Source organism: Eubalaena glacialis, chromosome 1, assembly GCF_028564815.1.
Source record: "Eubalaena glacialis isolate mEubGla1 chromosome 1, mEubGla1.1.hap2.+ XY, whole genome shotgun sequence".
Lineage (NCBI taxonomy): Eukaryota > Metazoa > Chordata > Mammalia > Artiodactyla > Balaenidae > Eubalaena > Eubalaena glacialis.
Window position 1 is genome coordinate 22510129 of NC_083716.1, and position 13471 is coordinate 22523599.

Sequence of the window (13471 nt, forward strand, 5' to 3'; positions counted from 1 at the left end):
ACTTTTGAAAGACCACTTTTGCTGCTTTGTAGGGCAAGGCATCTAAACTTTTTTGATCATGTACGCCAATCAGCATGTGACTCCAGAATGTTTATATGTTCATATGTTCATATTCTCTCTCTCTCTCCCTCGATAGATACATAGATACATAGATATGTAGAGATAGATAGATATAGATATATAAATAACATATAAATATATATGTTAATCAGTAATTGAATATTAACTAGTCTATTTCCTGCACACAAATGAATCACCTTGTGATACCAGTTTGGCACTTGTACCCCACTTTGGAGATGACTATTGTAGAGAAAGGATGGAGCAAAGCAGTCTTGGAGTAGGGAGAGTAGTATGGAGACTGTTGAGCTAGTCCAGGTAAGAAATGATGGTGACTTACATTAGGTGGTGGCATATTCTTCATGTGCATAATGAAAAAGACTCCTAATTGGAATTATAGATCTACGCTCTCTAGTGGCCTTTTATATCAACTATTTTCCTAACAAATGACCCATTCCTAATGGATCATATTAATAAAACCCATTGGGTTGCTTATTGGGTTGTTGGGTTGCAAACACCATGAAATAGACTAGCCCACTTTCCCCCATGATTAGCCTATTTCTTGAAGTCCTCTGGAAAAAGATGATGGTTTAGGGAATTACTGGTACTTTCTGCTTGTTGACAAAAGTTCATGGGGACCAGAGCCAGAAGAAATAAAATGAATTTATTAAAAAAAAAATAGCTGGAGTCAATTTCTTCTACATCTGTGTAACCTTTTTCACAAATGGATGATTAAAATCAGACATTAAAAAAGTGCCTGCCTCTACGAATTCTCAGCAAATGGACTGAAAATGCTTTCACTAAAAGGGATTACTGTAGTAGGTGTTTGAAAAGATGGGCATTGAAAACTCCTTGAGGAGGAAATGTCAGCTCTACTTTCCCAAATCTTCAGGAAGAACTTCCTTTTGAAACCAAAGCAATCTAAATTTTGGTAGGGTAGTAATAGACTAAGACCAGAAAATGTGAATTTACTAATTTCTTTTCCATTTTGCTTTTTCCAGTCCTATATTTGGATGGGAGTTCATTTGGGTTCTGAGTCTTTAATCTAATCTGGTTTTCCTCTCTTGGAGGAATTCTCACAGAGTGGAAAGGAGGTTAGCAGGGCATAGAAAGAAGGCATTAAGCAAAGGATCCTGCAAAGCTTTGAAAACTTTTCTGAGGAGAGGAAAACAGCTCTCCTGGGCTTTGACAAAGAGCACTTGCCATTTGGGAGGAAGGAGATAACCTCTGGCTCACCTCTCCTCCATCTAGAAGCCACAGTATGCCAGTGGTCCTTTTTTAGGAGGATTCAGGCTTGGGTAGTAATGGTACTTTTGGAAGAACAGTCTGTTGTCTCCTTTAATGACAAACAGGACACTCTTTTGTCCTTTTAAGTATCCAAGTTTTATGGCTGAGAAGCCTGTGCTCTTTGCATTGGCACATCTCTTGGATCGATCATGAGAACAATCATTTTAAATATTTTTGTAACACACCTCTGGCTTGGAATAAGATAAACTCCTCTTGTACAGCATTAAAAAGAGTATTATTAATTAAAGAATAATGATCACTCTGTTACTTGCAAGTTGGTCCCATCACAAACTCAGGATTCAGATTTTTCAGTGAGGTTACCTTTGCAAGTGTGAAAATGAACAAACATGTAATTAGAAACTGGGAACTGTACTATTGTGTGGTGGGATTCATTTATTCAATCAATAAAAATTCACAGAATAATTTAACAGCTACCATGTGATAAAGTGTTATCTGGCTCATGAAGACTATAAAGACATGTGAAGGTATTTCAGCCCTTAGAAGCAACTTTCTATTTGAGAAAGGCTTGGATTTTGAGAAATTCTTTGTACTTTTCAAAGCCCATTCACCTACTATAAATTTTAATCTGAACTTTTGAATAGTAGCAGGGGAGCTAGGCTGGGCAGACGTTATAATCATACAATTACAGAATTTTAGGAGTGAAAGGGATTTTAAAGGTCATCTAATGCAACAACTTAGTTTTAAACCTAGGAAGCTGATAGATTGCTACTTGTCATAGATTCCACAGCAAACTAATGGCAGAGCGTCCAGCACCCACATGAAGTTTCCTATTGAGTCTTAAGGCATGTGTTAGTAGCTCTGGGCTAGGCACGAATGCCACAGGATAGATGGAGCACCATGCCTCCTTTCCTGTATGTATTTGCACACAGAAATATAATAGGCTTACAATAAATATTTATTGAATTAATGACTGACAGATTTCCTACCACGTAGGGCACTGTGTCCAAGTACTAAGGATAAAATGGCAAACAGAATGAACTGGTTACTTCTTCCAAGTTGCTCACAAGGTAGCCTTCCCGTCCTCAATGAGTGTGCAGTCTCTTAGGGAAGCCAAGATACGCCCACAAAATGCAGTACGATTGGGTTCAAATACAGTGAGTGCTTTAGGAGGTCAAGGAAGAAATCTAAGCGTGATAATTGATGGGAAAATCCCCCAGAATACACACACACACACACACACACACACACACACACACACACACACACCTGCGATCTTTTAATTACATCATTCTCTGCTGATGCTGGGACACACAGACTCTTCCCAAGGTAAGGTCAAGATGCCAACTCCCTGAGACTAAGAAGGGAAAGAGCAGAAACCCATTCATCCCTATTTTCTAAACTGAAAATGACCAGGGAGGAAAAAAAAGAAAAAAGAAACAGCCACAGAGACTGATAGAAACAATTAAACAGGAATAGGAAGTCCCCAGCACAGTGACCACTCCGCCAGGTCCGGGCTGGCCGCCCCCACGGGAGGGGCACTCGGGCTCAGCGCGGAGGCCGGCGGCCGCGGGGGCGCAGAGCGCGGCGGCGAGGAGCGGACGGCGGCGGCGCAGGCGAGCCCAAGGGGAGGGTCGGCGGCGCCTCCAGTCCTCGCAGCCAACCGCGCGCAGCGCAGCTCGGGAGCGGGACGCGGCGCTCGAAGCCCCGGCAGCGCCCGCCCTCCCTTCCGTGTTGCCTGCCCGCGCGCCAGCGCCCGCTCCGCCCGTGACTTCACTTCGGCTCCACCCCCGCGTGGCGGCGGCTCGCTCCGTCCGAACCCGCGCTCGGCACCAGCCCAGCCCGGGCAAGCGGCCGCCACCTGCCCCGAGCCGCCTCTGCCCGCCCCCACCGCGGCCCAACTTGGATGGAGTTGGGGTCCTGAGCTCCTGCTCCTCGTAACCGGCCAGCGGAGAGCCCCGCGCCGCCACCTCCAGTCCGGGACCCCTTCTCCGCTCCTCTCCGCTCCCGCAATGGGAAAAGTTGGCGCCGGCGGCGGCTCCCCAGCCGGGCTGAGCGCGCTCCTCGCCGGCGCGGGGCTCTTAGTCCTCTGCGCCCCGGGCGCCTGCGGCGGCGGCGGCTCCTGCGGTCCCCCGCTGCACCCCAGCTCGGCCCCACGCTGGGCTCCGACCCGAGGGGGCCTTCCTCACCTGGGTCCGCGAGGCAGGGCTCCTGCCACGCCCCTGCTCGGACGCCCCGTGTTTGCAGTGGCCCCCGGAGACCGAGCGCTGTCCCTGGAGCGGGCCCCGGGCACTGGGGCGTCGGTGGCGATTGCTCCACGCTCTGGCCGGAGGAGACGGAGTGGAGAGGATCAAGAGAAGGCGGAACGGGGAGAGGGCACGAGAAGACGCCCCCGGGGAGTGCTAAGGGACAGAGGGCAGCAGGAGCCTGGGACTCTGGAGCGGGACCCGGACAAAGCCACTCGCTTCCGGCTGGAGGAGCTGAAACTGACCAGCACTACGTTCGCGCTGACAGGCGACTCAGCACACAACCAAGCCATGGTCCACTGGTCTGGCCACAACAGCAGCGTGAGTATAATGGGACTGAGGGCAAAGGGGTGGAAGATGGAAAGGGTTAAAGTCGGCCGTGTGATCTGATTGAGAATTTGGGGAAATGGGGTTTCTGGACTTGAAACATTGTGCAAACTAAAGTCTTCCCTGCCCGCCTCCCCAAGGATTTAATGTCACCAACTAGGAGACCACCCCTTTCCCACCAACACCGGCGTCCTCTCCAAACCTCTAACAAAGCTTCATACAGGGCAGGCAGATCCCTCTTTCCCGTTTCTTTGGTCTCCTTTGTGTAGGATGGAGCCGAAAACCAGGCAAACAGAGCGGGTTAAAGTACTCTGAATGCAGAGGTGAAAGGGTTAAAATTCCAGGCAGGCTGGCGTTCCCTCAAGTGACTTTAACTTGCTAGACTTATGGATGAGAGCACGTAAGATCAAAAAGTCTTTATCTGTAGCCTTTTTATTTTTGTGCGGAGCTCCTAACCCCCTCTTCCCAGCACGGAAGAGAAATTCAGTGGATGGTGAGGAGCCCTTAATGTATTCTGTTTCTGGGGACCAAGTGGATGCAAGTTTCAGGACGGGAACTCTCCAGCATCTTCTAACAGCACCAGCCAGTGTGTTTTGAGAGCTGGGGCTTTCCAGCCTGTGAATGAGTGGTTGTTCTCTGGCTTGATCTGTCCCAGGAAGATCAGATATGTCCCTGTGACAGCAACTCCCTGTTCTCCCCCATTGCCTGACCTCCTCTAGTGAAGAGCACAAATAGAGACGTAGCTCTCCCTTTATTAAGGGAGGAGAGGGGTTGCTGGATTTCCAGGAGGCTGACACTGGGGAGCGTGGGTGCAAGTCCATGAGCTGTGTCCAAGATCAGGGAAGGTTTTAGATGTTTGGAAAAGCCTGCATGTCTGTAATTTGAGGGAGCTATTCCAGTTTAAACTGCACCTGGAAACTTCAAGGAGCTGAAATAGTAAAGAAAGAGCTTTGGTGGTGATAACTGCAGGTGATTTAAAAGTATGGAAACTTCACCAGGCTGCATTTAAGCAGACAAGAAAATAAAAACCAAGGATGGGTAAACTGAAAAAAAAAATCAAAGTTTCAGCTTCTATCAGATTACTGAGATTGTAGTATTTGTACTATGCACAGTCTGTGCATCCTGGTACATTTCAAAATGTTTTCAATTGTGATGTTATTGCCAGAAACCTTCCCAGGGAAGTGCCACTTTAGTGAATTGTGCTCACTGTCAGCTTTTTTAATGAAAGTTGTGAACATTTTAAAATAAGAGCCTGTCATTATGGATTCCTTGGGTACATAGATATAAATTGTATTAAGGCAAATCATGATAAATAGTGTTTTGTATCGTGTCTCTGTCCTGAGAGCCTCAGCACGGTTTTCCCTACAATTCAGCCTTCGTGACCAAGGCTATGGTTTTACATGGTTCTCAGGACTGGTTTAATCAAATAATTGAAGCTGAAATTCTTTTCATTCAAGTTCCGGAGACCCTTGCCCTCATTCCTTACCTTAACTGTCCTATCTTTCATATCATAACCACTAAAATTAATCCCCCAATTTGAACTTGAATCTTCTTAAACTGATTAAATAACTTTCGCACTGCTTTAAGTGATTAAAGCTTCTAGCTTTAAGGGGCGATTTTAAACACATCAAACATATTAAATCTTGTATCAAGAAGTAAAGGACTTTGGACTCAAAATATTTCTGGCTTTTAATATAATTCAAGCCGTAAAATATCACTCACCCATTAGACCTCTACTTTAGTTCACCTATTGAAAGATCTTGGAAAGAGCAAGAAAAGGAGAGTACCTCTTTGGCAAGTTTTAAACTCCACTTAAGAAATGGTGCCAAGCACTGCCAGCCTTTTTTTTTTTTTTAATGGTGCTTATTAACCCAGTCAGGCTTCTTAGGGTTAGGGCTTGAAGGGGTGACATGTAAGGAAGTCTGAGATAATGTAGGAAATAATCAAGGTGTTAAAAGTTGGAGCACTCAAATCATGTAAACGAATGAGATTTCTATCCTATTAAGTCTCTCATTCTATAAGGACATACCCTCCATCCCTGCCCACTTACATACAAATTGTTGTTGTTTTTCTTCAGTGTATATGTATAGGTAGTAGAGGAAGAGAAATAGTCTTGTATCAGCATCCCCCACAAAGTAGTCCCAGATTCATAGGAGAGATAAAGTTTAAAATATATTTTGAGGGTAAGGGAGGCAGAAAGAAACTTTTCTAGGCAACTTTGTGATGTGAAAAGCGGAGTGGAGACCTGAGTTCTGGTTCTGCCTATTTGTGGTTTGATCTTGGCAAGCTGATGGCCTGAGTGTGAATTTCCTCATCTCTAAAACAGGAGGGGAGGATGCCTGTCAGATTCATTACTGAGAATTACAGGCCAGGATATAGTTAAGAGAGTGTTGTGACTGTGAAGTACTGTATACCTCTTTGTAACTCTCATCTCATGGCACTTCACATTCCCCCCGCCCCGCCCCGAGCAAGAAATCCACTAACCTAACACTGAGGACAGCAGTGGGTGGGAGCTCTCATTTTCTTCTGTTTTAGCTGCTGTCCCCCGTAAATCCACCCCCAGCCCATTCAGGGCCACTGGCAGTACACACCCTCTGGACCTATCTCACCTTTAGCTAAAAGCCTTTGCTAAGTAGGGCTTCTGATGACAATAACACCTGCCTTAAAGGTGTAAATGTATGGTAATTATAGGCTGCCTATCAAACTTGTGAAGAACTCTGGATCCTTCTCTCACCTCCTTCCCTTCTCCTTCCTGCCCCCTCCGCTGTTGGACTTGTGCAGTTGTGTAAGGATATGACTGTTTTGCCTTGTCCGTGGGTGTGATGTGATTCCTCTGTACTGCAGTCTAGCTTGATGGAAAGTGTTGATGGAGTTGGTGGAACACCTGGGGGGATCTTTTGGCATGAAAAGTGCTGGGTATGAATCATTTGTCATGAGCTTGGTATCGTAAGCAAGAACATATTGTTCCTACCCTACTCATCCAAGGCATGCTGTGTCCTGATCTAAATTTATAGAGTGATTCTTAGTTTGTTAAAATATACATTTGTCTATACCTATGTATGATGGGGATGCGTTTATTCCTTATTTCCAAGGAGTTTCAAAGTGCTACACTCATTAATCCTTACCTAATCCCTGTTAGGTAATAGACAGGTGTCAAGTGTTAATATCTCTTTTCCATATTTTTATGATGGAGTCAATTTGAATATTTCAGTTCACTGTCTTGTCCCTTTCTCACTAGAAATAGTGTTACAAATTGTTAACAGGGGCTTTTACTTGACATATTTTGCTGTTATGATATATTTAATACTGCATTTACTGTAGTGAATGACGATCTGGTTGGTTTTCATGTAATTCTTTGCCTTTTCTTATTCTGGGACTTGACATTTACCATCCACCCTTAGTGAGTAAACTGAGTCCCAGTGAGTCAGGTTTTTGAGTAGATGTCTTAACATTCATCGTTTCACTTAATTTTCACAAAAATGTTATGGGTAGATATTATTATCCCCATTACATTAATGAGGAAACTGAGGCTCCAGAAGGCTAAATGACTTGCCAAGAAGATGTAACAGTTCAGTGGCAAAGCAGAGACTGGCACCCAGGGTGATCTGACTTCAAAACCCCACAGAATGGCTTGTCTTAGAGACTTTAAGGTAGGACAGAAAAACTCAGACCTTTGGGGATCTGTATTTTAAATAATCCTGTTTTGGGTGGATTTCAGATGTTGGTGGAGGAGGACATAGTCTTAGCTGGAAGCTCTATCTCTTTGTAGAAAAGCAAGGACTACATAACATGTGCCTGTCACATTGCACCCTTTACCTTAAAGTAGTGATTTGGCTGTTCTCTTATCCACCCACATCTTCATCTTTACTGAGACATGGAATCTGTACCTGATGATTCATTGAGCACGAGGTAATGTGCCATCATTCAGCTTTCAGATCTGGTGTTCTTCAGGAATAGATTCCTCTTCTAAGTTAATTACAAATAGGATTTTATAAAGAGTTGCCTATGAACACTTGATTTGGCTATACATTTTGACATAAGTTTTTTTACCTTTTTTTCCAAAGTAAACTGATGAAGGATTTTAGATTTCTCTAGCAAGCCACATAATGCCTTCTCTGATCTGTGTTTTATGCTATTAATGGGTGTTAATATGGTATGACATGGAAGGCAGTGGGTTTGGAAGCAGATTTGAGTTTGAATGTTAGCTCTCCTGCTTCCCAGCACTTTGCTTTGAGCAAGACACTTAAATTCTTTGAGTTTCTGTTTTCTCAACTAAAATATGAGGAGGGCACGTCTTTTTCTGTTTTTTTTTTTCCAGAAGATTTGACATCACATATACAAACTGGCTGGTACATAGTAAGTGCTCAATAAATGCTACCTCTTATTTTTGTAGAAGAAATACTTCTCTACTGGTAATTAAGACTCCTGGATTACAGTCCTGGCTGTACACAAAAATTAGATATGTAGTGACAGCCTGTAAAAAGGTTGTGGCCTCAATTTTATCCTCTGTAAAATGACACAAATAGGCCAGAGCATCACTGAAATCCCTTACAGGTTGAAATTCATTAAAAAATTTTGTCAACCTGTAGGTATTGTGCACCTACTACATCTAAATAAAGTCCACTGGGAGTGTTCAGGATGCAGAAATGACACAATGACCTATACCCTTGACCTGTAAGTGAGCAAGCCTTTCATTTCACAAGTTTCTTCCTCTTCCCATGGTTTATATGCACATCTATTAATAGGAAATTAAGGCATTTGAGACCCAAGCAGGCATTCATTTCAATGTAGATTTGCAGCAAAATATAGTTTATTAGGTTTATTGTGTCATATCTTCAGGTTAAGGCACTTGGTATCTTTGAACAAAAAAATTGCTTAATGTGAAATTGGAAAGTAAAGATCTCTTAAGATATTTTAATGGGATTTTCTGGACTCATCAGTGTTGACTCTGAGAACTACGTCCACATCCTTTTAAAGAAGGACCCCAGAAACTCATAAATTAGGGTAGAGAAGCTGGTGCAATTGTCTAATTTATTTAAGAGAATAATAATTGCTCACATTTAAGGTGAGATTGTCATATGGCAGCATTATGCTAAGAAGCTTACACAAATTATCATATTTACTTGTAATTCTACGAATGGGTATTGAGTCCTAATATTTGTCAGGCATTGATAGTAGGGACATACGTGGAGTGATGCACAAAGGTGAAAAGAAATGATACCTGCTCTCAGAGAGCTTTCAGTTTGCCACCCAAACAATGCTCTGAAGAGGTAGCAGAAGGTAAGTGTCCTCTGAGGGTGTCACATGCTATAGGAGTTCAGAGGCAGGATGGGCAGGCATCTTCTGGCGGAGGTGGTCTCCAAACTTCATTGCAAAGCAGGTGTTTCAACTGAACCTTGAAATGTAGAGAAATTTTTAATTAAAAGATGGAGATTATTACAAGGATATTCTGAGCTGAGTGGATGGTGTGAGTAAAGGTCGAGCGTAGAGATGTAAAGATTCCTATCTATATCAAGGAAATTAACCTACATTAAATGTAAACTATGTTTAACTAAGGTCTTAACCTTAGAAATAGTTTTTAAAATATGATTTAAGCAAAAACATATACACACCCATTTCCTAGTGAGTTTGGCTGTATTCCAAGCCCCCCCAAAAAATAAAAACCTCTATGGTCACTTGAAGGCATAACTGCCCTTATTTGCACATTAAATTTCAGCTGGAGTCATCATTGTTTCATTTTTACCTTGACATATTTCACACGCAGTTTTAACAAATGGACTTTCTTTTGTTTAAGTTCTTGATTAGAAATATCAGTGGCTGGGCTGCCCGGAGGGTAGATTAATTTGGCTCCCTGACAACTTCTGTAAACTAAATGTATGTAATATGTTTGTCCTGTCTTTATGTATGTCTCAATTACTGTCCTTTACCTCTGGCTGGAAAGGGCGGAGAATACATCTGTGTGTCCTAGAGGGGAAACTAGCCAAACAGTGTCCCTGCAGTGGCCAACAGGATGGCAGAGAAGAGGCGTGGTCAGTGTGATGTGGAACCAGGCTCCATGAAAGGGCAGTGGTCACTCCTGAGGGGTGCCCCTCCTGCTCCCTTGGGGTAGATGGAACAATCAAATGGTTGGCAAGAAACAAAGCTGGACTCTTACTGTGCACAGTTTATACGGAAAAAGAGAGCCTATTCTAAAATGCAGGTAGGGGAAGAAAAAGGACGTGAGTGCTCTGCAGGAAATCCTACATGAAATTTTACACGTGTATAAAAGATATTGTGTCTATTTCTATAGCCCTCCTGAATGTTGTTATACCACTTTAGATCGGTTATAGCCCTTTTCTTTTGCAAAATGCTTCAGTTTTCAAAGATGGGAACATTACTTCCATGACTTCAGTTTTATTTTCACCACAGTCCTAGGAGATAGGAAAGACAGATATCATCCGCGTTTCTCAAAGAGGGAAAGCAGGGCGTTGGTATTAAGCAGGTCAGTTAGTGGAAGGAGAGGGTCAAACACGTTTTGTCACAGTGTATGACTGATTCTCGGTTTGGAACACCACTGGCTTTCCACAGCCAGGAGATGGGACGCAGCTGCATCCTAGCCTCACAGTTGCCATTGTGTGTCCCTAATGGTTGCCATTGAAGGATGAAGTATGGAGATTGGCCATGGAGCTCCTGAGTTCCAGGCTCAGCTATTCAAGTTATTTATCCTGGGCTTCAGCGCAAGGACAAAAGTCATGTATGTACTTGGCATTGTTTAAATCTTTAAAAAGGGACCCTAAAGAGAGGAGATGGGACTTTTTACAAGTGAGGTCTCCGGCAATAAATAACCTATCTACCATGTATGTTCCACTGCTAATGGTCTTCGGAGATGAGATTGCTTATCACTGGGCTTATTGCAGCAGGGGGTTGGGGAGAAGAGGGGGAGCGTCACCTCCTCCCCTCTTTAACTGTCTTATGCCTATGAAATCTAGTTGAAAATAATATTAAGTACGGTCTTGGTCAAGGGAAACTAGAGCTTCAACTTCGGGGAGCAGCAGTAGTCAAACTGAAGGAGCGCCTTGTTGACGCTAATGGATTCTATTTGCTCGAGGATTAAAATAGAGTTACCAGCTGTTGCCTTTTCTACTTCCTCTAACTTTTGGGCGTGGGGTGGGGTAGGTGGGGGAAGGGAGCAAAGGAGAGTTTGCTGCGCACTAGGGACAGCTCTCTGCAGCCAGATAAGCTACATTGATTATAACAGAAATCGCTCTTAATGATAATAATGTAAATAGCCATCAATTTAGTGACCAGATTCCCTGGAAGTACATTCTAGGGCATCACCACGTTATTCACTTCATCCTCACACCACCCTTACAAACTAAATGTCATTATCCTCATCCTAAAGCCGAGGAAGTCAAGGCTTAAAGATCTTGCCTGAGGTCACCGAGCTCGAAGGTGGTGGCGGCAGAGATAGAATTTGATTTTTGCCCTTTCTGGCTCCGGAGCTTTTTCTATTTGATCATGCTGTCCCTTCGTCGGGGTTTATCTCTGAATTTCTTTAGAGAGAACTTGACAAGTCAGTGCAGAGGGGTGGTGGGAGAACTCTTGGCAAGAGCACCCCATCTCGGGCGCTCCCTTTCACAACACCCCCATCTCAAGTCCCTGATCTGATACACTTTACGAGGTAATAAGCTGCTCTGTGATGGAGCTTGATCAAAGCCCTCACCACCCCCGTCCTCTCCCCAAGAGTGGATCATCTGGGGTTATTAGTGTGTGTCATCTTGTTATCCTGGGAGGATGTGTAGGATGTGTATGATGTGCCGATTGGTTTCTCCCTGCGGGCTAATGACCCTAGAATGACAGTGTGGACAACTTGTACACTCTTTAAAGGAGGTGCTAATAAGAATCATGTTATCAGGCAACCAACTAATCATGTTGTGCCCTGAAGCCAAAAGATTGATGCCTCTAGTGGTCTTCCCCTAATCAGAGTTGCAGGGGCTATTGAGACACAAAACTGTGGGCCGTGGATCCAGGGCACGGAGGGAGGTTAAAAGTAAAGGTCTTTCCCTATCTCAACACTTCCCAAATGCACTCTTGATTAGAATCATTAAAGGGAAGAAAAAGCTATTTTAGGCATGGTTGTGACCCTGCTTAGAAACCTATCTGCAGCACTGTTTACCCTGCTTTGCATTTTGCTGAGTTGGTGGAGGAATTCTTAACTGAGCAGGCGTGGGCTCTCTCCTTGGGCACCTAGGGCAGCGTTTCTCAGTTTGTCATCATGGAACCTGCTTTTGAATCTGTTGATGGGGAGTGGGAATCTTTATGTTTTTCAAACTCCCTTAGGAACACTAAAGGTTGAAAATAATTTTCCTAAAATTTATGTGTGAGTTTTGGGGTCCCTGAACCCCTTCCATTGTCTGCACAATCTTATGTCAATATGCTTTACTTTTCCCCAAGGAGAGCTGAAGCCCAAAGCTTTTATCAGCTTCTCAATGAAAATTATGACCCCAATGGTGAGGACCCGGTAGAAGGTTCTCTAAGAGAAGGAGAGATGATTACATGGCACAGCACTGGTGCCCCAGGCAGAGGAAGATGCTACCTTTCTGCCAGATGGTGCTATTTCTACACTGAACATATTCTATGCAGTTATCTTTCCTGGATGTCCATATGACCATGGGCAAAACAAGTGGCTAAAAGAGTACATTATTTTAAATGTAACATAATGTTTAGTGACTGGTTTGAATCCCCACTCCTAGATATGCTAACTTGGGCAATAAGCTTTGTAATTCTGTACCTTAGTTTCCTCATCTGTTTAATGGAAATAATAGTGGTGTACTTTCTATATGGTTTCTTGATGGTTGAAAGAGACAATAGATATAAAAATGCTGAAAGTGGCATCTGCCATAGAGTAAGCAATCAATAAACGTTAGCTATTATTATCATTGTTATCATCATTACTGTGTTAGTACTAGTACTAATAATGCTCGAGTATGATGTACTAAAAGATGTTTGTAATATGTTGCTTATTGCTTCTGTTTCTGTATTTATGTTTTTTCATTCCAGTTCCATTTTCTTATAAGGAGGCCAGGATTCTCTTCTACTATTTTTTTTGGCATGCCTTTCAGCATCTCTAGCTATTTGCACATGATGGTTGTAATAGGGTTCTGGACCCAATTTCCAATGTGTGGGTTGGGGGTCAGTAGGTTCCACACCGACAATCAATTCTCTGACACCAGCTGGGTGTCCAACAATTTAACTCAATTCTGACACTGTCTACACAGAGGTCACATCAGATTTCACAGGTTAAGGACTCAGTCCCACAAGACTGTCCCCCCCGACCTCCCACTTCCAAGGCCAGCCCCAAGTCCAGGTTATCACCTGTGCTTCTGAGCGACAGGCTATAGATTGGAAGTTTCAACGACTCCCTTCTTGGGTTTGATTAATTTGCTGGAGTGGCTCACAGAACTCAGAGAAATGTTTCACCTACTAGATTACCAGTTTATTATTAAGGATGTAACTCAGGGACAGCAGATGGAAGAGATGCCTAGGGCAAGGTATGGAGAAAGAGCGTGGAGCCTCCCTTTGCTCTCTGAGTGCACCATTCTTCCTGAATCTCCACC

The 13471-nt window shown here is 43.6% G+C and overlaps 1 protein-coding gene across 5 annotated transcripts in view; it reads left to right on the top strand.

The window, feature by feature from the left end:
• Positions 1 to 2977: 2977 nt before the first annotated feature.
• Positions 2978 to 13471, top strand: part of SORCS1 (sortilin related VPS10 domain containing receptor 1) — a 559510-nt gene continuing 549016 nt past the window's right edge. For all 5 annotated transcript variants that reach the window (XR_009701631.1, XM_061197256.1, XM_061197118.1 and 2 more), the window contains exon 1: positions 2978 to 3869. Coding sequence is in view for 4 of the 5 variants with exons in the window: in XM_061197256.1 (XP_061053239.1) it covers positions 3315 to 3869 (555 nt within the window). In the remaining variant the exon portion in view is untranslated. The remainder of the gene's footprint in view (positions 3870 to 13471) is intronic.